Genomic DNA, 23,968 nt, shown 5'->3' with positions numbered 1-23,968 from the left:
GCCTATTGGTTAGTACAAGGTCTAGTAGTGCTCCCCCTCTTGTGGGGTCCGGTACCATTTGTGAAAGGTAATTATCTTTCATTGTTATCAAAAATCTATTTCCTTTGCTGGAACGGCAAGTTTCTGTAACCCAAATTATATCAGGATAGTTAAAGTCCCCCATAATAATTACCTCTCCGAGACTCGCTGCTATATCAATTTGCTTTATGAGGAAATTCTCTACCTCTTCCATAATATTCGGTGTTTTATAACACACCCCTATCAATATTTTATTATTCATTCTCCCCCCCTTATCTCCACCCATAGGAACTCTACATTCTCAGTACCCTCACATATGTTGTCACGCAGGATGGGTTTTAAGGATGATTTTACATATAGACACACACAGCTCCCCCTCGCTTATTTGTACGGTCATTCTTGAATAGGCTATAACCCTGTAAATTAACAGCCCAGTCATACCTCTCATCCAGCCATGTCTCTGATATCCCAACTATATCATAATTTTTTTCCAACAATATTAATTCTAATTCCTCCACCTTATTTGTGAGGCTTCGGGCATTAGTGTACATGCACGTTACGTATGACTATTTATCCCTCATCTCTGACCACAGACCTTTTATTACAGTTTAGATTATGGGTGTAGAAGAGACCAGAACTAATAAAAGGTCTGTGGTCAGAGATGAGGGATAAAGAGTAAAGTTCGGGGTTTGTACCAAATACAGACTTTATAAAAAGAATCAGTGTTAGAGTTTGGAGTTCGGGTGCTTTATGTATCCTAACCACTTGATCTAGCATCGCAGTGCTCGGGTACACTCAGTGCTCGGCCCAGTGCGAGCCGCTTGCAGTGTTTGAATGGCTTTCACGGGGAGGTAAAAACATTGTTAGAGGATGTATTGTGTTTAAGGAAAAAACCCAGTCATCCCTCCACCGGTAATAAATACTGTTAATGGCTGGATGCATGTGGGCGGAGACCCAAACTGCCCAATCAGTGACTTCCAACAGGGTTCAGGACCAGTCTGGTTCCCCGAACTGAACTTTATCTAAAATATAACAGAAAAAGCTGAACGCAAACTTCAACGGGTCTACTTATCTCTTTTTGTGGGTAGACCCACAAAAAAATAATCCATTAGATATCAGACATATAAAATCCTTTAGTTTTTTTAATTAAAATAATTATCATTTGTAAAGGGATCATTTTTATAACATAAAGAGCCCAATTTCTGCGGGAGCCACTCCTGATTCATGAAGTGGTGTATGCCTCTTCATGAATCTGGAGCATTTGACGAGTGGCATGTGCCTCTTAGTGTCATGCTAGAACAGTCACGGCTGGGGATAGAAGCTATACCAGCCGTATATTACAATACAAAAGGGAACGGGAAAAGAATGCCCTATCACTAGGGAAAGGGGGAAGTGGTGACCCCTCACAATACAGCTCACCCTCAGTGCCCTCACCAACCCTATATAGGTTCTGCACCTGTCGCCGAGCAGGAATACCTCACCCTAGGAAAACCCTGATCTGGGCCTAAGTAAGAATGGCAGGTATGAGCGCTTCGGCAACATCACTACGCTAAGGGAGACAAAAGGAAACAATACAAGGGAGACACAAATGCTACCACCTGAGCCCAGGTACATAGCAAAATTCAAACACTTATCTTAGGAGTAGCTACCACAGACGTCTGTGGAACAACAAGAGGAGACGACCGCTGTAAACCACAACCAGGAACAACTATAAACCTCACCCAAAGCACCCCAGGGTGAAGTTTATAAAGAAAGTCAGAGGCTCGCAACAGAGGAAAAACTGATAGTTTCCCACAGTCAAAGAGTCCACTGCTGCAGAAACAGAAAACTGTCAGTTAACAACACGTTCTGCATATCTCTGAGATTATCCAACACTTCTGCCATTGGATTTTCTGCCAGCTGTGACAACTCTGTGACATCCCCTCACTATTTTGTGTGCTAAATGCCTACAGATCTGCCTCAACTCCAGAGGTTTGGAGGCAAAATCATCACATCTAAATAATAGAGAAAGACCGGCATGGAGAATATACTGTACATTTACAAGCATTTATTAACAAAACAAGTTTTGAAATGCAATTATTTACAATATGATATACTTATGAGTTCCTATCTCCAATCTGGGGCTGCGCTTTTTAGTAAATAAAGCAGTGGGCAACCGGAGATTAGCAAATTATCTAAACATAATCCAGTATCAAAACCTTTCACAAATGTTCATAAAGGCTCTCGAAATACCCAACTTACTAGCAAAGTGGAGCTCGAATTTCCATTTTGTGGGATCTCAGTATGCAGAGCGGGATCCCACAAGTCTCTGCGGCTGCTCTAAGCATGAGATATTGCTCTCTCAACTAATCCAGCACTGTCACATACTTTTTAAGGTTTTACTGAACTGCTTAAGAAGGATGCCGCAGAGCTGGAGTCGAAGAGTTCACTCGTTCACTGTGAGAGTGATCGCTGATGGTTGTGGGATCTCACAACCTGGAAGTTCCATTTGGGGACATTAGGGACACTTCCAAAAGTTTTGGTACTGGATTATATTTATAAAAAAAATCACTAATCTGCGAATCTTCACTGTTTTAGTAAATAATAAAGACAGCCACAGATTTGTTATAAGCACTATTTAAAAGGAAAGTCATCAAACACATTGCACTAGAAACTGGGATATATTACCCCTGTAACAGTGTCAGCAGCAGATACACCCCATAACAGTGCATCATGACCACATTCTTATGGTTTGAAAAATACGATAAATTTAAAAAGAGAAAAAATGGTTCTTTCCCTCACCAATTCTTACTTGAGCAATTGTTGCTGATTTTTTGATAAAACCCTTTGAATTATGGTACATCATGATGGCTTCTCCCGTGTGACTCATCTGACAACAGGACCTGATTAATGATAAAAAAAAAAATTGGCAAATTCTGAAAGCACGAATGGCTGCTCCGCTCTCTTGGTTTTCTGATGGTCGGCAAGACTTGATTTACCAGTTAAACATTTCAATTATTCACAACATGAAAAAAGCTCCTTCCCTGAGCGGCTTCTTCACATGTTTAACAAGATCTGGTTTCTGAGAATTACATTTTCCACTTCCAGAACTTAAAAATGGTTTAATTTTGTGTGATTTTTTTGAAGGTCAACAAGATATGATTTCCTAGTAAAACATTTACCACATTCTGGGCATGAAAACAGCTTCTCTCCTGTGTGATTTGTCTGATGTCTAACAAGGTGTGATTTCCGAATAAAACATTTCCCACGTTCTGAACATGAAAATGGCTTCTCCCCTGTGTGAGATCTTTGATGAACAACAGGGTCTGATTTCTGAATAAAACATTTCCCACATTCTGAACATGAAAATGGCTTCTCCCCTGTGTGAGATCTTTGATGACAAACAAGATATGATTTCTGAATAAAACATTTCCCACATTCTGAACATGAAAATGGCTTCTCCCCTGTGTGAGATATTTGATGCCAAACAAGATATGATTTCTGAATAAAACATTTCCCACATTCTAAACATGAAAATGGCTTCTCCCCTGTGTGAGATCTTTGATGACAAACAAGATCTAATTTTCCAATAAAACATATCCCACATTCTGAACATGAAAATGGCTTCACCCCTGTGTGAATTTTCTGATGTGTAACAAGGTTTATTTTCTGAATAAAACATTTCCCGCACTCTGAACATGAAAACGGCTTCTACTCTGTGTGAGATCTTTGATGAACAACAAGGTGTGATTTCCGAATAAAACATTTCACACACTCTGAACATGAAAACGGCTTCTCCCCTGTGTGAAATCTTTGATGAACAACAAGGTCTTATTTCTGAATAAAACATTTCCCACATTCTGAACATGAAAATGGCTTCTCCCCTGTGTGAGATATTTGATGCCAAACAAGATATGATTTCCGAATAAAACATTTCTCACATTCTGAACATGAAAATGGCTTCTCCCCTTTGTGAATTTTCTGATGTTTAACAAGGTTTCTTTTCTGAATAAAACATTTCCCACACTCTGAACATGAAAATGGTTTCTCTCTTGTAGGAGCCGTTTCATGTTCCACATCGCTTCTGTAACATTTATTTTGCTTACAATTCTGTGATAAATTGTAATTTTGGACTTGTTTGAAAAGATCAGATGATAGAGCTTTCCAAGGAAGGACTGGAGGTATATCTGGGAAAGCAGCATGCTCTTCATATATATCATGTGTGATCGTTTGATCATCTGTTTTAAATTCTGAAGATTTTAGATTTCCATCTGAACTCCTGTTACAGTCATCTGCTAAAAATAAACAGTTATTATTTTTTAAGGATATCATTTTGAAAGTATATTTATTTTTTTAAACCATAATATTAGAAATTAAATTAGGAAACAATCTATTCTGAATCTGTTTTCCAATTTCGAGATCTAAGAGTTAAATCTTCGTTAATTCGAATCTCCCATGCCTAAAGGTCCAGTCACACTAAACAACTTACCAGCGATCCCAACAACGATAGGGATCACTGGTAATTTGCTAGGAGGTTGCTGGTGAGATGTCACACTGCGACGCTCCAGCGATCCCACCAGCAACCTGACCTGGCAGGGATCGCTGGAGCGTCGCTACATGAGTTGCTGGTGAGCTCACCAGCAACCAGTGACCAGCCCCCAGCGCCGCGTGGAAGATGCTGCGCTTAGTAACTAAGGTAAATATCGGGTAACCAACCCGATATTTACCTTGGTTACCAGCGCACACAGCTACACGTGCAGAGAGCAGGGAGCAGCGCACACCGCTTAGCGCTGGCTCCCTGCTCTCCTAGCTACAGCACACATCGGGTTAATTAACCCGATGTGTGCTGCAGCTACATGTGCACAGAGCAGGAGCCGGCACTGACAGTGAGAGCGGCGGACGCTGGTAACGAAGGTAAATATCGGGTAACCAAGGACAGGGCTTCTTGGTTACCCGATGTTTACTGTGGTTACCAGCCTCCGCAGAAGCCGGCTCCTGCTGCCTGCACATTTAGTTGTTGCTGTCTCGCTGTCACACACAGCGATCTGTGCTTCACAGCGGGACAGCAACAACTAAAAAATGGCCCAGGACATTCAGCAACAACCAACGACCTCACAGCAGGGGCCAGGTTGTTGCTGGATGTCACACACAGCGACATCACTAGCAACATCGCTGATACGTCACAAAAGTTGTTCGTTAGCAGCGATGTTGCTAGCGATGTTGCTAGCGATGTTGCTTAGTGTGACGGGGCCTTAACACCAGTTCTCTGGAATGTGCTACAGCAAATATTCTGATTGATTGTCGCAATGTGACTGAAGGATAATGAGGGACAGGGGGCTCTTATACTTCCCCTCATGCTAGAAAACCTTAGAGTATACCTCTCCCGCCAGGACTACTCCTCCTATTATACTCCTCTCCCCCCAAGACTACTTCTCCTATTATACTCCTCTCTCCCCAGGACTACTCCTCCTATTATACTCCTCTCCCCCCAGAACTACTCCTCCTATTATACTCCTCCCCCCCCAGGACTACTCCTCCTATTATATTCCTCTCCCCCAGGACTACTCTTCCTATTATCCTCCTCTCCACCCAGGACTACTCCTCCTATTAAACTCCTCTCCCCCAGGACTACTCCTCCTATTACACTCCTCTCCCCCAAGATTACTCCTCCTATTATACTCCTCTCCCCCAGGACTATTCCTCCTATTATCATCCTCTCTCCCCAGAGCTACTCTACCTATTATACTCCTTTCTCCCCAGGACTACTCTACCTATTATACTCCTCTCTCCCCAGGACTACTCCTCCTATTATACTCCTCTCTCCCTAGGACTACTCCTCCTATTATCCTCCTCCCCCCCAGGATTACTCCTCTCTCCCCAGGACTACTCCTCCTATTATACTCCTCTCTCCCTAGAACTACTCCTCCTATTATCCTCCTCTCCCCCCAGGACTACTCCTCCTATTATACTACTCTCTCCCCAGGACCACTCCTCCTATTATACTCTTCTCTCCCCAGGACTACTCCTCATATTATACTCCTCTCTCCCTAGGACTACTCCTCCTATTATACTCCTCTCTCCCAAGGACTACTCCTCCTATTATACTCCTCTTCCCCCAGGACTACTCCTATTATACTCCTCTCACCCCAGGACTACTCCTCCTATTATACTCCTTTCTCCCCAGGACTACTCTACCTATTATACGCCTCTCTCCCCAGGACTACTCCTCCTATTATACTCCTCTCTCCCTAGAACTACTCCTCCTATTATCCTCCTCTCCCCCCAGGACTACTCCTCCTATTATACTCCTCTCTCCCCAGGACTACTCCTCATATTATACTCCTCTCTCCCTAGGACTACTCCTCCTATTATCCTCCTCTCCCCCCAGGACTACTCCTCCTATTATACTCCTCTCTCCCCAGGACTACTCCTCCTATTATACTCCTCTCTCCCCAGGACTACTCCTCCTATTATACTCCTCTCTCCCAGGACTACTCCTCCTATTATACTCCTCTCCGCCCAGGACTACTCCTCCTATTATGCTCCTCTCCCCCCAGGACTACTCCTATTATACTCCTCTCACCCCAGGATTACTCCTCCTATTATACTCCTCTCCCCCCCAGGACTACTACTCCTATTATCCTCCTCTCCCCCCAGGACTACTCCTCCTATTATACTCCTCTCCCCCAGGACTACTCCTCCTATTATAATCTCTCTCCCCAGAACTATTCCTCCTATTATACTCCTCTCTCCCCAGGACTACTCCTCCTACTATCCTCCTCTCTGCCCAGGACTACTCTTCCTATTATACTCCTCTTCCCCCAGGACTATTCCTCCTACTATCCTCCTCTCTGCCCAGGACTACTCTTCCTATTATACGCCTCTCTCTCCAGGACTACTCCTCCTATTATACTCCTCTGCCACCAGGACTACTTCTCCTATTATACTCCTCTCCCCCCAGGACTACTCCTCCTATTATACTCCCCTTTCCCAGGACTACTCCTCCTATTATACTCCACTCCCCCCAGGACTATTCCTCCTATTATACTCCTCACCCCCCAGGACTACTCCTCCTATTTTACTCCTCTCTCCCCAGGACTACTCCTCCTATTATACTCCTCTCATACTCCTCTCCCCCCAGGACTACTCCTCCTATTATCCTCCTCTCTCCCCAGGACTACTCCTCCTATTATACTCCTCTCCCCCCAAGGACTACTCCTCCTATTATACTCCTCTCCCCCCAGGACTACTCCTCCTATTATACTCCTCTCCCCCCAGGACTACTCCTCCTATTATACTCATCTCCCCCAGGACTATTCCTCCTATTATCCTCCTCTCTCCCCAGGACTACTCCTCCTATTATACTCCTCTCCCCCCAGGACTACTCCTCCTATTATACTCATCTCCCCCAGGACTATTCCTCCTATTATCCTCCTCTCTCCCCAGGACTACTCTTCCTATTATACTCCTCTCTCCCCAGAACTACTCCTATTATACTCCTCTCTCCCCAGGACTACTCCTTCTATTATACTCCTCTCTCCCCAGGACTACTCCTCCTATTATACTCCCCTCCCCCCAGGACTACTCCTCCTATTATACTCCTCTCTCACCAGAACTACTCTACCTATTATCCTCCTCTCCCCCCAGGACTACTCCTTCTATTATCCTCCTCTCCCTCCAAGACTACTTCTCCTATTATACTCCTCTCTCCCCCCAGGACTACTCCTTCTATTATACTCCTCTCTCCCCAGGACTACTCCTCCTATTATACTCCCCTCCCCCCAGGACTACTACTCCTATTATACTCCTCTCTCACCAGAACTACTCTACCTATTATACTCCTCTCCCCCCAGGACTACTCCTCCTATTATCCTCCTCTCCCCCCAGAACTACTCCTTGTATTTTCCTCCTCTCCCTCCAGGACTACTCCTCCTATTATACCCCCCCAGGACTACTCCTCCTATTATACTCCTCTCCCCCCAGGATTACTCCTCCTACTATAGTCCTCTCTACCCAGGACTACTCCTATTATACTCCTTTCTCCCCAGGACTACTCCTCCTATTATACTCTTCTCACCTCAGGACTACTCCTATTATCCTCCTCTCTCCCTAGGACTACTCCTCTTATTATCCTCCCCCCCCAGGACTACTCCTCCTATTATACTCCTCTCCCCCCAGGACTACTCCTCCTATTATACTCCTCTCTCCCTAGGACTACTCCTCTTATTATCCTCCCCCCCCAGGACTACTCCTCCTATTATACTCCTCTCCCCCCAGGACTACTCCTCCTATTATCCTCCTCCCCCCCAGGACTACTCCTCCTATTATCCTGCCCTCCCCCCAGGACTACTCCTCCTATTATACTCCTCTCTCCCCAGGACTACTCCACCTATTATACTCCTCTACCCCAGGACTACTCCTCCTATTATACTCCTCTCCCCCAGGACTACTCCTCCTATTATCCTCCTCTCTCCCTAGGACTACTCCTCTTATTATCCTCCCCCCCCCAGGACTACTCCTCCTATTATACTCCTCTCCCCCCAGGACTACTCCTCCTATTATCCTCCTCCCCCCCCAGGACTACTCCTCCTATTATCCTGCCCTCCCCCCAGGACTACTCCTCCTATTATACTCCTCTCCCCCCAGGACTACTCCTCCTATTATACTCCTCTCTCCCCAGGACTACTCCTATTATACTCCTTTTCCCAGGACTACTACTCCTATTATACTCCTCTCCTCCAGGACTACTCCTCCTATTATCATGCTCTCCCCCCAGACTACTCCTCCTATTATGCTCCTCTTGCCCCAGGACTACTCCTCCTATTATACTCCCCTCCCCCCAGGACTCCTCCTCCTATTATACTCCTCTCCCCCCAGGACTCCTCCTCCTATTATACTCCTCTCCCCCCAGGACTCCTCCTCCTATTATACTCCTCTCCCCACAGGACTTCTCCTCCTATTATACTCCTCTCCCCCCAGGACTACTACTCCTATTATACTCCTCTCCCCCCAGGACTATTCCTCCTATTATCCTCCTCTCCACCCAGGACTACTCCTCCTATTATCCTCCTCTCTCACCAGGACTACTCCTCCTATTATACTCCTCTCTCCCCCAGGACTACACCTATTATACTCCTCTCCCCAGGACTACTCCTCCTATTATACTCCTCTCTCTCCAGGACTACTCTACCTATTATACTCCTCTCTCCCCAGAGCTACTCTACCTATTATACTCCTCTCCCCCCAGGACTACTCCTCCTATTATCCTGCCCTCCCCCTAGGACTACTCCTCCTATTATACTCCTCTCTCCCCAGGACTACTCCTCCTATTATCCTCCTCTCCACCCAGGAGTACTCATCCTATTATACTCCTCTCTCCCCAGGACTACTCCTCCTATTATACTCCTCTCCCCCCAGGAGTACTGCTATTGTACTCCTCTCACCCCAGGACTACTCCTCCTATTATACTCCTCTCCCCCCAGGACTACTCCTCCTATTATACTCCTCTCCCCCAGGATTACTCCTCCTATTATACTCCTCTTTCCCCAGGACTATTCCTTCTATTATCCTCCTCTCTCTCCAGGACTACTCCTCCTATTATACACTCCTCTCCCCCCCAGGACTACTCCTCCTATTATCCTCCTCTCCCCCCAGGACTACTCCTCCTATTATCCTCCTCTCTCACCAGGACTACTCCTCCTATTATACTCCTCTCTCCCCCAGGACTACTCCTCCTATTATACTCCTCTCTCTCCAGGACTACTCTACCTATTATACTCCTCTCCCCCAGGACTGCTCCTCCTATTATACTCCTCTCTCCCCAGAGCTACTCTACCTATTATACTCCTCTCCCCCCAGGACTACTCCTCCTATTATCCTCCTCTCTCACCAGGACTACTCCTCCTATTATACTCCTCTCTCCCCCAGGACTACTCCTCCTATTATACTCCTCTCTCTCCAGGACTACTCTACCTATTATACTCCTCCCCCCAGGACTACTCCTCCTATTATCCTCCTCTCTCCCCAGAGCTACTCTACCTATTATACTCCTCTCCCCCCAGGACTACTCCTCCTATTATCCTGCCCTCCCCCTAGGACTACTCCTCCTATTATACTCCTCTCTCCCCAGGACTACTCCTCCTATTATACTCCTCTCCCCCCAGGAGTACTGCTATTGTACTCCTCTCACCCCAGGACTACTCCTCCTATTATACTCCTCTCCCCCAGGACTACTCCTCCTATTATCCTACTCTCCATCCAGGACTACTCCTCCTATTATACTCCTCTCTCCCCAGGACTATTCCTTCTATTATCCTCCTCTCTCTCCAGGACTACTCGTCCTATTATACACTCCTCTCCCCCCAGGACTACTCCTCCTATTATCCTCCTCTCCCCCCAGGACTACTCCTTCTATTATCCTCCTCTCTCTCCAGGACTACTCCTCCTATTATACTCCTCTCTCCCCAGGACTACTCCTCCTATTATACCCCCCCCCAGGACTACTCCTCCTATTATACTCCTCTCTCCCAGGACTACTCCTCCTATTATCCTCCTCTCTCCCCAGGACTACTCCTCCTATTATACTCCTCTCTCCCCAGGACTACTCCTCCTATTATACTACTCTCTCCCCAGGACTACTCCTCCTATTATACTCCCCTCCCCCCAGGACTACTACTCCTATTATCCTCCTCTCCCCCCAGGACTTCTCTTCTTATTATCCTCCTCTATCCCCAGGACTACTCCTCCTATTATCCTCCTCTCCCCCCAGGACTACTCCTCCTATTATACGCCTCTCCCCTTAGGACTACTCCTTCTATTATACTACTCTCCCCCCAGGACTACTCCTCCTATTATACGCCTCTCCCCCCAGGACTACTCCTTCTATTATACTCCTCTCTCCCCAGGACTACTCCTCCTATTATACTCCTCTCTCCCAAGGACTTCTCCTCCTATTATCCTCCTCTCTCCCCAGGACTACTCCTCCTATTATACTCCTCTCTCCCCAGGACTACTCCTCCTATTATCCTCCTCTCCCCCCAGGACTACTCCTCCTATTATCCTCCTCTCCCCCCAGAACTACTCCTCCTATTATACTCCTCTCTCCTAAGGACTACTCCTCCTATTATCCTCCTCTCCCCCCAGGACTACTCCTCCCATTATCCTCCTCTCTCCCCAGGACTACTCCTCCTATTTTTCTCCTCTCTCCCCCAGGACTACTCCCCCTTTTATACTCCTCTCCACCCAGGACTACTCCTTCTATTATCCCCCTCTCCCCCAGGACTACTCCTATTATACTCCTCTCCCCAGGACTACTCCTCCTATTATCCTGCCCTCCCCCTGGACTACTCCTCCTATTATACTCCTCTCTCCCCAGGACTACTACTCCTATTCTACTCCTCTCCCCCCGGACTACTCCTCCTATTATGCTCCTCTTGCCCCAGGACTACTCCTCCTATTATACTCCTCTCCCCCCAGGACTACTCCTCCTATTATACTCCTCTCCCCCCGGACTACTCCTCCTATTATGCTCCTCTTGCCCCAGGACTACTCCTCCTATTATACTCCTCTCCCCCCAGGACTCCTCCTCCTATTATACTTTTCTACCCCCAGGACTCCTCCTCCTATTATACTCCTTTTCCCCCAGGACTCCTCCTCCTATTATACTTTTCTACCCCCAGGACTCCTCCTCCTATTATACTCCTCTCCCCCCAGGACTACTCCTCCTATTATACTCCTCTCCCCCCAGAACTACTACTCCTATTATACTCTTCTCCTCCCAGGACTACTCCTCTTATTATTCCCCTCTCCCCCAGGACTACTCCTATTATACTCCTCTCCCCAGGACTACTCCTCCTATTATACTCCTTTCCCCCCAGGACTCCTCCTCCTATTATACTCCTCTCCCTCCAGGACTACTCCTCCTATTATCCTCCTCTCCCCCCAAGACTCCTCCTCCTATTATACTCCTCTCCCTCCAGGACTACTCCTCCTATTATACTCCTCACCTCCAGGACTACTCCTCCTATTATCCTCCTCTCCCCCCAGGACTACTACTCCTATTATCCTCCTCTCCCCCCAGGACTACTCCTCCTATTATACTCCTCTCTCCCCAGGACTACTCCTCCTATTATACTCCTCTCCCCCCAGAACTACTACTCCTATTATACTCTTCTCCTCCCAGGACTACTCCTCTTATTATTCCCCTCTCCCCCAGGACTACTCCTATTATACTCCTCTCCCCAGGACTACTCCTCCTATTATACTCCTCACCTCCAGGACTACTCCTCCTATTATCCTCCTCTCCCCCCAGGACTACTCCTATTTTACTCCTCTCCCCCCAGGACTATTCCTCCTATTATACTCCTTTCTCCCCGGACTACTCCTCCTATTTTACTCCTCTCCCCCCAGGACTACTCCTCCTATTATACTCCTCTCCCCCCAGGACTACTCCTCCTATTATACTCCTCTCCCCCCAGGAATACTCCTCCTATTATACTCCTCTCACCCCAGGACTACTCCTCCTATTTTACTCCTCTCCCCTAGGACTACTCCTCCTATCATCCTCCTCTCTCCCCAGGACTACTCTACCTATTATACTCCTCTCCCCCAGGACTACTCCTCCTATTATACTCCTCTCCCCCCAGGACTACTCCTACTATTATCCTCCTCTCACCCCAGGACTAAGCCTCCTATTATACTCCTCTCTCCCCAGAACTACTCCTCCTATTATACTCCTCTCTCCCCAGGACTACTCCTCCTATTATCCTCCTCTCCCCCCAGGACTATTCTTCCTATTTTTCTCCTCTCTCCCAAGGACTACTCCTCCTATTATCCCCCTCTCCCCCAGGACTACTCCTATTATACTCCTCTCCCCAGGACTACTCCTCCTATTATACTCCTCTCCCCCCAGGACTCCTCCTCCTATTATACTCTTCTCCCTCCAGGACTACTCCTCCTATTATCCTCCTCTCCCCCCAGGACTCCTCCTCCTATTATACTCCTCTCCCTCCAGGACTACTCCTCCTATTATCCTCCTCTCCCCCCAGGACTACTCCTATTTTACTCCTCTCCCCCCAGGACTATTCCTCCTATTATACTCCTTTCTCCCCGGACTACTCCTCCTATTTTACTCCTCTCCCCCCAGGACTACTCCTCCTATTATACTCCTCTCCCCCCAGGACTACTCCTCCTATTATACTCCTCTCCCCCCAGGAATACTCCTCCTATTATGCTCCTCTCACCCCAGGACTACTCCTCCTATTTTACTCCTCTCCCCTAGGACTACTCCTCCTATCATCCTCCTCTCTCCCCAGGACTACTCTACCTATTATACTCCTCTCCCCCAGGACTACTCCTCCTATTATACTCCTCTCCCCCCAGGACTACTCCTACTATTATCCTCCTCTCACCCCAGGACTACTCCTCCTATTATCCTCCTCTCCCCCCAGGACTACTCCTCCTATTATACTCCTCTCCCTCCAGGATTACTCCTCCTATTATACTCCTCTCTCCCAGAACTACTCCTCCTATTATCCTCCTCTCCCCCCAGGACTACTCCTCCTATTATACTCCTCTCCCTCCAGGATTACTCCTCCTATTATACTCCTCTCTCCCCAGGACTACTCCTCCTATTATCCTCCTCTCCCCCCAGGACTATTCTTCCTATTTTTCTCCTCTCTCCCAAGGACTACTCCTCCTATTATACTCCTCTCTCTCCAGGACTACTCCCCTTTTATACTCCTCTCCACCCAGGACTACTCTTTCTATTATCCCCCTCTCCCCCAGGACTACTCCTATTATACTCGTCTCCCCAGGACTACTCCTCCTATTATCCTCCTCTCCCCCCAGGACTACTCCTCCTATTATCCTGCCCTCCCCCCAGGACTACTTCTTCTATTATACTCCTCTCTCCCCAGGACTACTCCTCCTATTCTACTCCCCTCAACCCGGACTACTCCTCCTATTATACTCCTCTCTCCCCAGGACTACTCCTCCTATTATACTCCTCTCTCCCCAGGACTACTCCTCCTATTATACTCCTCTCTCCCCAGGACTACTCCTCCTATTATACTACTCTCTCCCCAGGACTACTCCTCCTATTATACTCCCCTCCCCCCAGGACTACTACTCCTATTATCCTCCTCTCCCCCCAGGACTTCTCCTCTTATTATCCTCCTCTATCCCCAGGACTACTCCTCCTATTATCCTCCTCTCCCCCCAGGACTTCTCCTCTTATTATCCTTCTCTCCCCCCAGGACTACTCCTTCTATTATACTACTCTCCCCCCAGAACTACTCCTCCTACTATACTCCTCTCTCCCCAGGACTACTCCTCCTTTTATACTCCTCTCTCCCAAGGACTTCTCCTCCTATTATCCTCCTCTCTCCCCAGGACTACTCCTCCTATTTTACTCCTCTCTCCCCAGGACTACTCCTCCTATTATCCTCCTCTCCCCCCAGGACTACTCCTCCTATTATCCTCCTCTCCCCCCAGAACTACTCCTCCTATTATACTCCTCTCCCCCCAGGACTACTCCTCTTATTATACTCCTCTCCCCCCAGGACTACTCCTCCTATTATCCTCCTCTCTCCTAAGGACTACTCCTCCTATTATCCTCCTCTCCCCCCAGGACTACTCCTCCCATTATCCTCCTCTCTCCCCAGGACTACTCCTCCTATTTTTCTCCTCTCTCCCCCAGGACTACTCCCCCTTTTATACTCCTCTCCACCCAGGACTACTCCTTCTATTATCCCCCTCTCCCCCAGGACTACTCCTATTATACTCCTCTCCCCAGGACTACTCCTCCTATTATCCTGCCCTCCCCCTGGACTACTCCTCCTATTATACTCCTCTCTCCCCAGGACTACTACTCCTATTCTACTCCTCTCCCCCCGGACTACTCCTCCTATTATGCTCCTCTTGCCCCAGGACTACTCCTCCTATTATACTCCTCTCACCCCAGGACTACTCCTCCTATTATCCTCCTCTCCCCCAGGACTACTCCTCCTATTATACTCCTCTCCCCCAGGATTACTCCTCATATTATACTCCTCTTTCCCCAGAACTACTCCTCCTATTTTACTCCTCTCTCCCCAGGACTACTCCTCCTATTATACTCCTCTCTCCCCAGAACTACTCCTCCTATTATACTCCTCTCTCCCCAGGACTACTCCTCCTATTATACTCCTCTCTCCCCAGAACTCCTCCTCCTATTATACTCCCCTCCCCCCAGGACTACTCCTCCTATTATACTCCTCTCTCCCCAGGACTATTCCTTCTATTATCCTCCTCTCTCTCCAGGACTACTCCTCCTATTATACACTCCTCTCCCCCCAGGACTACTCCTACTATTATCCTCCTCTCACCCCAGGACTACTCCTCCTATTATCCTCCTCTCCCCCCAGGACTACTCCTCCTATTATACTCCTCTCCCCCCAGGATTACTCCTCCTATTATACCCCCCCCCAGGACTACTCCTCCTATTATCCTCCTCTCCCCCCAGGACTATTCTTCCTATTATACTCCTCTCTCCCAAGGACTACTCCCCCTTTTATACTCCTCTCCACCCAGGACTACTCTTTCTATTATCCCCCTCTCCCCCAGGACTACTCCTATTATACTCGTCTCCCCAGGACTACTCCTCCTATTATACTCCTCTCCCCCCAGGACTACTCCTCCTATTATCCTGCCCTCCCCCCAGGACTACTTCTTCTATTATACTCCTCTCTCCCCAGGACTACTCCTTCTATTATACTCCTCTCTCCCCAGGACTACTCCTCCTATTCTACTCCCCTCAACCCGGACTACTCCTCCTATTATACTCCTCTCCCCACAGGACTACTCCTCCTATTATACTCCTCTCTCCCCAGGACTACTCCTCCTATTATACTCCTCTCTCCCCAGGACTACTCCTCCTATTATACTCCTCTCTCCCCAGGACTACTCCTCCTATTATACTACTCTCTCCCCAGGACTACTCCTCCTATTATACTCCCCTCCCCCCAGGACTACTCCTCCTATTATCCTCCTCTCCCCCCAGGACTTCTCCTCTTATTATCCTCCTCTATCCCCAGGACTACTCCTCCTATTATCCTCCTCTCCCCCCAGGACTACTCCTTCTTTTATCCTTCTCTCCCCCCAGGACTACTCCTCCTATTATACGCCTCTCCCCTTAGGACTACTCCTTCTATTATACTACTCTCCCCCCAGAACTACTCCTCCTACTATACTCCTCTCTCCCCAGGACTACTCCTCCTTTTATACTCCTCTCTCCCAAGGACTTATTATCCTCCTCTCTCCCCAGGACTACTCCTCCTATTATACTCCTCTCTCCCCAGGACTGCTCCTCCTATTATCCTCCTCTCCCCCCAGGACTACTCCTCCCATTATCCTCCTCTCCCCCCAGAACTACTCCTCCTATTATACTCCTCTCTCCTAAGGACTACTCCTCCTATTATCCTCCTCTCCCCCCAGGACTACTCCTCCCATTATCCTCCTCTCTCCCCAGGACTACTCCTCCTATTTTTCTCCTCTCTCCCCCAGGACTACTCCCCCTTTTATACTCCTCTCCACCCAGGACTACTCCTTCTATTATCCCCCTCTCCCCCAGGACTACTCCTATTATACTCCTCTCCCCAGGACTACTCCTTCTATTATCCTGCCCTCCCCCTGGACTACTCCTCCTATTATACTCCTCTCTCCCCAGGACTACTACTCCTATTCTACTCCTCTCCCCCCGGACTACTCCTCCTATTATGCTCCTCTTGCCCCAGGACTACTCCTCCTATTATACTCCTCTCACCCCAGGACTACTCCTCCTATTATACTCCTCTCACCCCAGGACTACTCCTCCTATTATACTCCTCTCCCCCCAGGACTACTCCTCCTATTATACTCTTCTCCCCCCAGGATTACTGCTCTTATTATACTTCTCTCCCCCAGGACTATTCCTCCTATTATACTCCTCTCCCCCCCCCGGATCTACTCCTCCTATTATACTCCTCTACCCCCAGGATTACTCCTCATATTATACTCCTCTTTCCCCAGAACTACTCCTCCTGTTATACTCCTCACCCCCCAGGACTACTCCTCCTATTTTACTCCTCTCTCCCCAGGACTACTCCTCCTATTATACTCCTCTCTCCCCAGAACTACTCCTCCTATTATACTCCTCTCTCCCCAGGACTACTCCTCCTATTATACTCCTCTCTCCCCAGAACTACTCCTCCTATTATACTCCCCTCCCCCCAGGACTACTCCTCCTATTATCCTCCTCTCCCCCCAGGACTTCTCCTCTTATTATCCTCCTCTATCCCCAGGACTACTCCTCCTATTATCCTCCTCTCCCCCCAGGACTACTCCTTCTTTTATCCTTCTCTCCCCCCAGGACTACTCCTCCTATTATACGCCTCTCCCCTTAGGACTACTCCTTCTATTATACTACTCTCCCCCCAGAACTACTCCTCCTACTATACTCCTCTCTCCCCAGGACTACTCCTCCTATTATACTCCTCTCTCCCCAGGACTACTCCTCCTATTATACTCCTCTCTCCCCAGGACTACTCCTCCTATTATACTCCTCTCTCCCCAGGACTACTCCTCCTATTATACTACTCTCTCCCCAGGACTACTCCTCCTATTATACTCCCCTCCCCCCAGGACTACTCCTCCTATTATCCTCCTCTCCCCCCAGGACTTCTCCTCTTATTATCCTCCTCTATCCCCAGGACTACTCCTCCTATTATCCTCCTCTCCCCCCAGGACTACTCCTTCTTTTATCCTTCTCTCCCCCCAGGACTACTCCTCCTATTATACGCCTCTCCCCTTAGGACTACTCCTTCTATTATACTACTCTCCCCCCAGAACTACTCCTCCTACTATACTCCTCTCTCCCCAGGACTACTCCTCCTTTTATACTCCTCTCTCCCAAGGACTTATTATCCTCCTCTCTCCCCAGGACTACTCCTCCTATTATACTCCTCTCTCCCCAGGACTGCTCCTCCTATTATCCTCCTCTCCCCCCAGGACTACTCCTCCCATTATCCTCCTCTCCCCCCAGAACTACTCCTCCTATTATACTCCTCTCTCCTAAGGACTACTCCTCCTATTATCCTCCTCTCCCCCCAGGACTACTCCTCCCATTATCCTCCTCTCTCCCCAGGACTACTCCTCCTATTTTTCTCCTCTCTCCCCCAGGACTACTCCCCCTTTTATACTCCTCTCCACCCAGGACTACTCCTTCTATTATCCCCCTCTCCCCCAGGACTACTCCTATTATACTCCTCTCCCCAGGACTACTCCTTCTATTATCCTGCCCTCCCCCTGGACTACTCCTCCTATTATACTCCTCTCTCCCCAGGACTACTACTCCTATTCTACTCCTCTCCCCCCGGACTACTCCTCCTATTATGCTCCTCTTGCCCCAGGACTACTCCTCCTATTATACTCCTCTCACCCCAGGACTACTCCTCCTATTATACTCCTCTCACCCCAGGACTACTCCTCCTATTATACTCCTCTCCCCCCAGGACTACTCCTCCTATTATACTCTTCTCCCCCCAGGATTACTGCTCTTATTATACTTCTCTCCCCCAGGACTATTCCTCCTATTATACTCCTCTCCCCCCCCCGGATCTACTCCTCCTATTATACTCCTCTACCCCCAGGATTACTCCTCATATTATACTCCTCTTTCCCCAGAACTACTCCTCCTGTTATACTCCTCACCCCCCAGGACTACTCCTCCTATTTTACTCCTCTCTCCCCAGGACTACTCCTCCTATTATACTCCTCTCTCCCCAGAACTACTCCTCCTATTATACTCCTCTCTCCCCAGGACTACTCCTCCTATTATACTCCTCTCTCCCCAGAACTACTCCTCCTATTATACTCCCCTCCCCCCAGGACTACTCCTCCTATTATACTCCTCTCTCCCCAGGACTATTCCTTCTATTATCCTCCTCTCTCTCCAGGACTACTCCTCCTATTATACACTCCTCTCCCCCCAGGACTACTCCTCCTATTATCCTCCTCTCCCCCCAGGACTACTCCTTCTATTATCCTCCTCTCTCTCCAGGACTACTCCTCCTATTATACTCCTCTCTCCCCAGGACTACTCCTCCTATTATACCCCCCCCCAAGGACTACTCCTCCTATTATACTCCTCTCCCCCCAGGATTACTCCTCCTATTATACTCCTCTCTCCCAGGACTACTCCTCCTATTATACTACTCTCTCCCCAGGACTACTACTCCTATTATACTCCCCTCCCCCCAGGACTACTCCTATTATCCTCCTCTCCCCCCAGGACTTCTCCTCTTATTATCCTCCTCTATCCCCAGGACTACTCCTCCTATTATCCTCCTCTCCCCCCAGGACTACTCCTCCTATTATACGCCTCTCCCCTTAGGACTACTCCTTCTATTATACTACTCTCCCCCCAGAACTACTCCTCCTACTATACTCCTCTCTCCCCAGGACTACTCCTCCTTTTATACTCCTCTCTCCCAAGGACTTCTCCTCCTATTATCCTCCTCTCTCCCCAGGACTACTCCTCCTATTATACTCCTCTCTCCCCAGGACTACTCCTCCTATTATCCTCCTCTCCCCCCAGAACTACTCCTCCTATTATACTCCTCTCTCCTAAGGACTACTCCTCCTATTATCCTCCTCTCCCCCCAGGACTACTCCTCCCATTATCCTCCTCTCTCCCCAGGACTACTCCTCCTATTTTTCTCCTCTCTCCCCAGGACTACTCCTCCTATTTTTCTCCTCTCTCCACCCAGGACTACTCCTTCTATTATCCCCCTCTCCCCCAGGACTACTCCTATTATACTCCTCTCCCCAGGACTACTCCTCCTATTATCCTGCCCTCCCCCTGGACTACTCCTCCTATTATACTCCTCTCTCCCCAGGACTACTACTCCTATTCTACTCCTCTCCCCCCGGACTACTCCTCCTATTATGCTCCTCTTGCCCCAGGACTACTCCTCCTATTATACTCCTCTCCCCCCAGGACTACTCCTCCTATTATACTCCTCTCACCCTAGGACTCCTCCTCCTATTATACTTTTCTACCCCCAGGACTCCTCCTCCTATTATACTCCTTTTCCCCCAGAACTACTACTCCTATTATGCTCCTCTTGCCCCAGGACTACTCCTCCTATTATACTCCTCTCCCCCCAGGACTACTCCTCCTATTATACTCCTCTCCCCCCAGAACTACTACTCCTATTATACTCTTCTCCTCCCAGGACTCCTCCTCCTATTATACTCCTCTCTCCCAGGACTACTCCTCTTATTATCCCCCTCTCCCCCAGGACTACTCCTATTATAATCCTCTCCCCCCAGGACTCCTCCTCCTATTATCCTCCTCTCCCCCCAGGACTCCTCCTCCTATTATACTCCTCACCTCCAGGACTACTCCTACTATTATCCTCCTCTCCCCCCAGGACTACTCCTCCTATTATACTCCTCTCCCCCCAGGACTATTCCTCCTATTATACTCCTTTCCCCCCGGACTACTCCTCCTATTTTACTCCTCTCCCCTAGGACCACTCCTCCTATTATACTCCTCTCTCCCCAGGACTACTCTACCTATTATACTCCCCCCCCCCAGGACTACTCCTCCTATTATACTCCTCTCCCCCCAGGACTACTCCTCCTATTATCCTCCTCTCCCCCCAGGACTACTCCTCTTATTATACTCCTCTCCCCCCAGGACTACTCCTCCTATTATACTCCTCTCTCCCCAGGACTACTCTACCTATTATACTCCTCTCCCCCAGGACTACTCCTCCTATTATCCTCCTCTCCCCCCAGGACTACTCCGCCTATTATCCTCCTCTCTCCCCAGGACTACTCCTCCTATTATATTCCTCTCCCCCAGGACTACTCCTCCTATTATACTAATCTCCCCCCAGGACTACTCCTCCTATTCTCCTCCTCTCCCCCAGGACTACTCCTCCTATTATACTCCTCTCCCCCCAGTTCCACTCCTCCTATTATCCTCCTCTCCCCCCAGGACTACTCCTATTATCCTCCTCTCTCCCCAGGACTACTACTCCTATTATACTCCTATTATACTCCTCCTATTATAGTCCTCCTAGCACTATGGGGGTGCGCAGTATGGGGGGGAAGGAGCACGATGGGGGGTGCGCAAAATGGGGGATGGAGCACGATGGGGGGTGCGCAGCATGGGGGATGGAGCACGATGGGGGGTGCGCAGCATGGGGGATGGAGCACGATGGGGGTGCGCAGCATGGGGGATGGAGCACGATGGGGGGTGTGCAGCATGGGGGAAGGAGCACGATAGGGGGTGCGCAGCATGGGGGATTGAGCACGATGGGGGTGCACACCTCCCCCCAAAACACACACAGAGACTGCCACACACGCACCGCACACCACACACACTGAGAACCACAAACATCACCCCTACACAGACACTCACACACACAGACAACGCTGCACACACACAACACCCAACACATAAAACGCCACACACACCCAAACACCGCGGCACACACAGACAAATATAGACACACCACGCAACACACGCACACTGCACAAAACATAACTCACCCCAAAACACACACACGCACCCCACACACACAAACCGCACAACACACACAGCACCACACACAACGCTGAAGACACACAGCGCTCCACAAACAATGCAACACATACAAACAACACCGCTCTCACACACCCCCACACCCAGAACATTTACAGTGCCCTACACAAATACTTGGCAACTACACACAACATCTATATATATATGTATAGAACAAAAATCATACATTAACTACACAATAAATTCTAGAATACTCGATGCGTTAGAATCGCGCCACCTTCTAGTAGATTTTTATAAAAGAGAAGACATCTTTTCTGGCTTCAAACTGGGCTTGTTTTCATAGATGTTGTTGATTAGGAGTTACCATTGTGAATGAGATTTGGCCATTCTTTTTGGTTTCGTCTAATTATCTGTATCCTTACAGTCTTTTCAGGCCAATATGGACATCAAGTCCAGAGAAGACTCATGGAAATCAAAGAGATAAGCAGCACACTATGAGACATTTTATAACCTGCAAAATTAAGAATGTAGTATATGCCGTTCTCTGTCCCTGCGGGCACTACTACATAGGCAAGATAATAAGACCTATGTTTGTAAGGTTTAGAGAACACCTAAATTCCATTATAACGGGAATAAGTGCGTTGTGTCTAATTAAACATGTTCAGGAGGTGCACGCAGGAAACAGAAAAATGTTGTCTTTTGCTGGTTTAGAAAAAAATGATTCCTTCCCCAGCAGGGGAAGACACTCATAAAGCCCTACTAAGAAAAGAGTCCTGCTGGATCATTGAAAAGAGAGCAATGGGACCTCTAGGGTTAAATGATAAAAATGATATGATAGTATTCCTTTGAATTTAATAAATAGTGTAGGATATACAATGTTGCATTCTGTTAGTGTTTTTGTCGATGTTTGTATATATTATTGTGTTTTTAAATTGTCACGTTTCTGAAATCCCATAAAGGGAGCACAACTGACACTAATCAGTATGGACCCGTTGAAGCACCACAGCTGGTGAGAAATGGCAGCCGTAGTCCGGATGTGCTCTGCCCTCACTCCCTCCCCGGATGCATGAAGTGTGAATGAAGCATCTACTTGCTATGACGGTGCGTGCCTCCAATCCTTTCCATTTTTGGAAGACTCTTCCTGAATTCCTACATCTAGATGGGTGTGAGAAATGGATTTCATCAGGTATCAGTACAGCCGAGGAAAGGAAGGAAAAGGATGAGGAGGTCATATTATATTAAAAATAAAAGAAAGATCAAGAATATATTCTTAAATTGTTATGTCGAGCCTTACAGAGGACAAATGAATACTTTTAGGGAAATTAGCAGCTAAAGCTTTGTTAGTGAGAAATTTCAAAATTTCAGTAATAAGAGTATTGTATCCAAGATATATAATGCCATAATGAGGGAACAGGTTGGGCGACCTCTGCTCCAGCAAAAAGGAAATGGAGGAAGAAGAAATGAAGAACATTAGTTTAGATACTCAGACTTTATGAGCTACAGTAAAAATCCAGGATATAGAATTTCATAATTGTTCAGTATATTATTTAACACCAGAGATATTATCAAAGATGCGTAACAAAACGGACCCTGAGTATCCTAAGTGTCTGATTAGGTTGGAGGACATGTATAATAATATTTATCTTTATATACAGTTAGGTCCAGAAATATTTGGACAGTGACACAATTTTCGCGAGTTGGGCTCTGCATGCCACCACATTGGATTTGAAATGAAACCTCTACAACAGAATTCAAGTGCAGATTGTAACGTTTAATTTGAAGGTTTGAACAAAAATATCTGATAGAAATTGTAGGAATTGTACACATTTCTTTACAAACACTCCACATTTTAGGAGGTCAAAAGTAATTGGACAAATAAACCAAACCCAAACAAAATATTTTTATTTTCAATATTTTGTTGCGAATCCTTTGGAGGCAATCACTGCCTTAAGTTTGTAACCCATGGACATCACCAAACGCTGGGTTTCCTCCTTCTTAATGCTTTGCCAGGCCTTTACAGCCGCAGCCTTCAGGTCTTGCTTGTTTGTGTGTCTTTCCGTCTTAAGTCTGGATTTGAGCAAGTGAAATGCATGTTCAATTGGGTTACGATCTGGTGATTGACTTGGCCATTGCAGAATGTTCCACTTTTTTGCACTCATGAACTCCTGGGTAGCTTTGGCTGTATGCTTGGGGTCATTGTCCATCTGTACTATGAAGCACTGTCCGAACAACTTTGCGGCATTTGGCTGAATATGGGCTGAAAGTATATCCCGGTACACTTCAGAATTCATCCGGCTTCTCTTGTCTGCTGTTTTTCAGCCTCAGGATGTTCTGCTTCACCTCAATTGAGAGTTCCTTAGACCGCATGTTGTCTGGTCACAGCAACAGCTTCCAAATGCA

General features: G+C 47.7%; 1 protein-coding gene across 1 annotated transcript in view; it reads right to left on the bottom strand.

Moving 5' to 3' along the window:
• Positions 1 to 1,005: 1,005 nt before the first annotated feature.
• LOC142313077 (oocyte zinc finger protein XlCOF7.1-like) overlaps positions 1,006 to 23,968 on the bottom strand; it is a 44,479-nt gene continuing 21,516 nt past the window's right edge. Inside the window, exon 5 of the mRNA XM_075352062.1 lies at positions 1,006 to 1,040. Coding sequence (XP_075208177.1) covers positions 1,006 to 1,040 — 35 coding nt within the window. The remainder of the gene's footprint in view (positions 1,041 to 23,968) is intronic.

Source organism: Anomaloglossus baeobatrachus, chromosome 5, assembly GCF_048569485.1.
Source record: "Anomaloglossus baeobatrachus isolate aAnoBae1 chromosome 5, aAnoBae1.hap1, whole genome shotgun sequence".
In the NCBI taxonomy this organism is placed as follows: Eukaryota; Metazoa; Chordata; class Amphibia; order Anura; family Aromobatidae; genus Anomaloglossus; species Anomaloglossus baeobatrachus.
The sequence above is the reverse complement of the archived record's forward strand: the minus strand, read 5'-3'. Positions and strand labels throughout refer to the sequence as shown.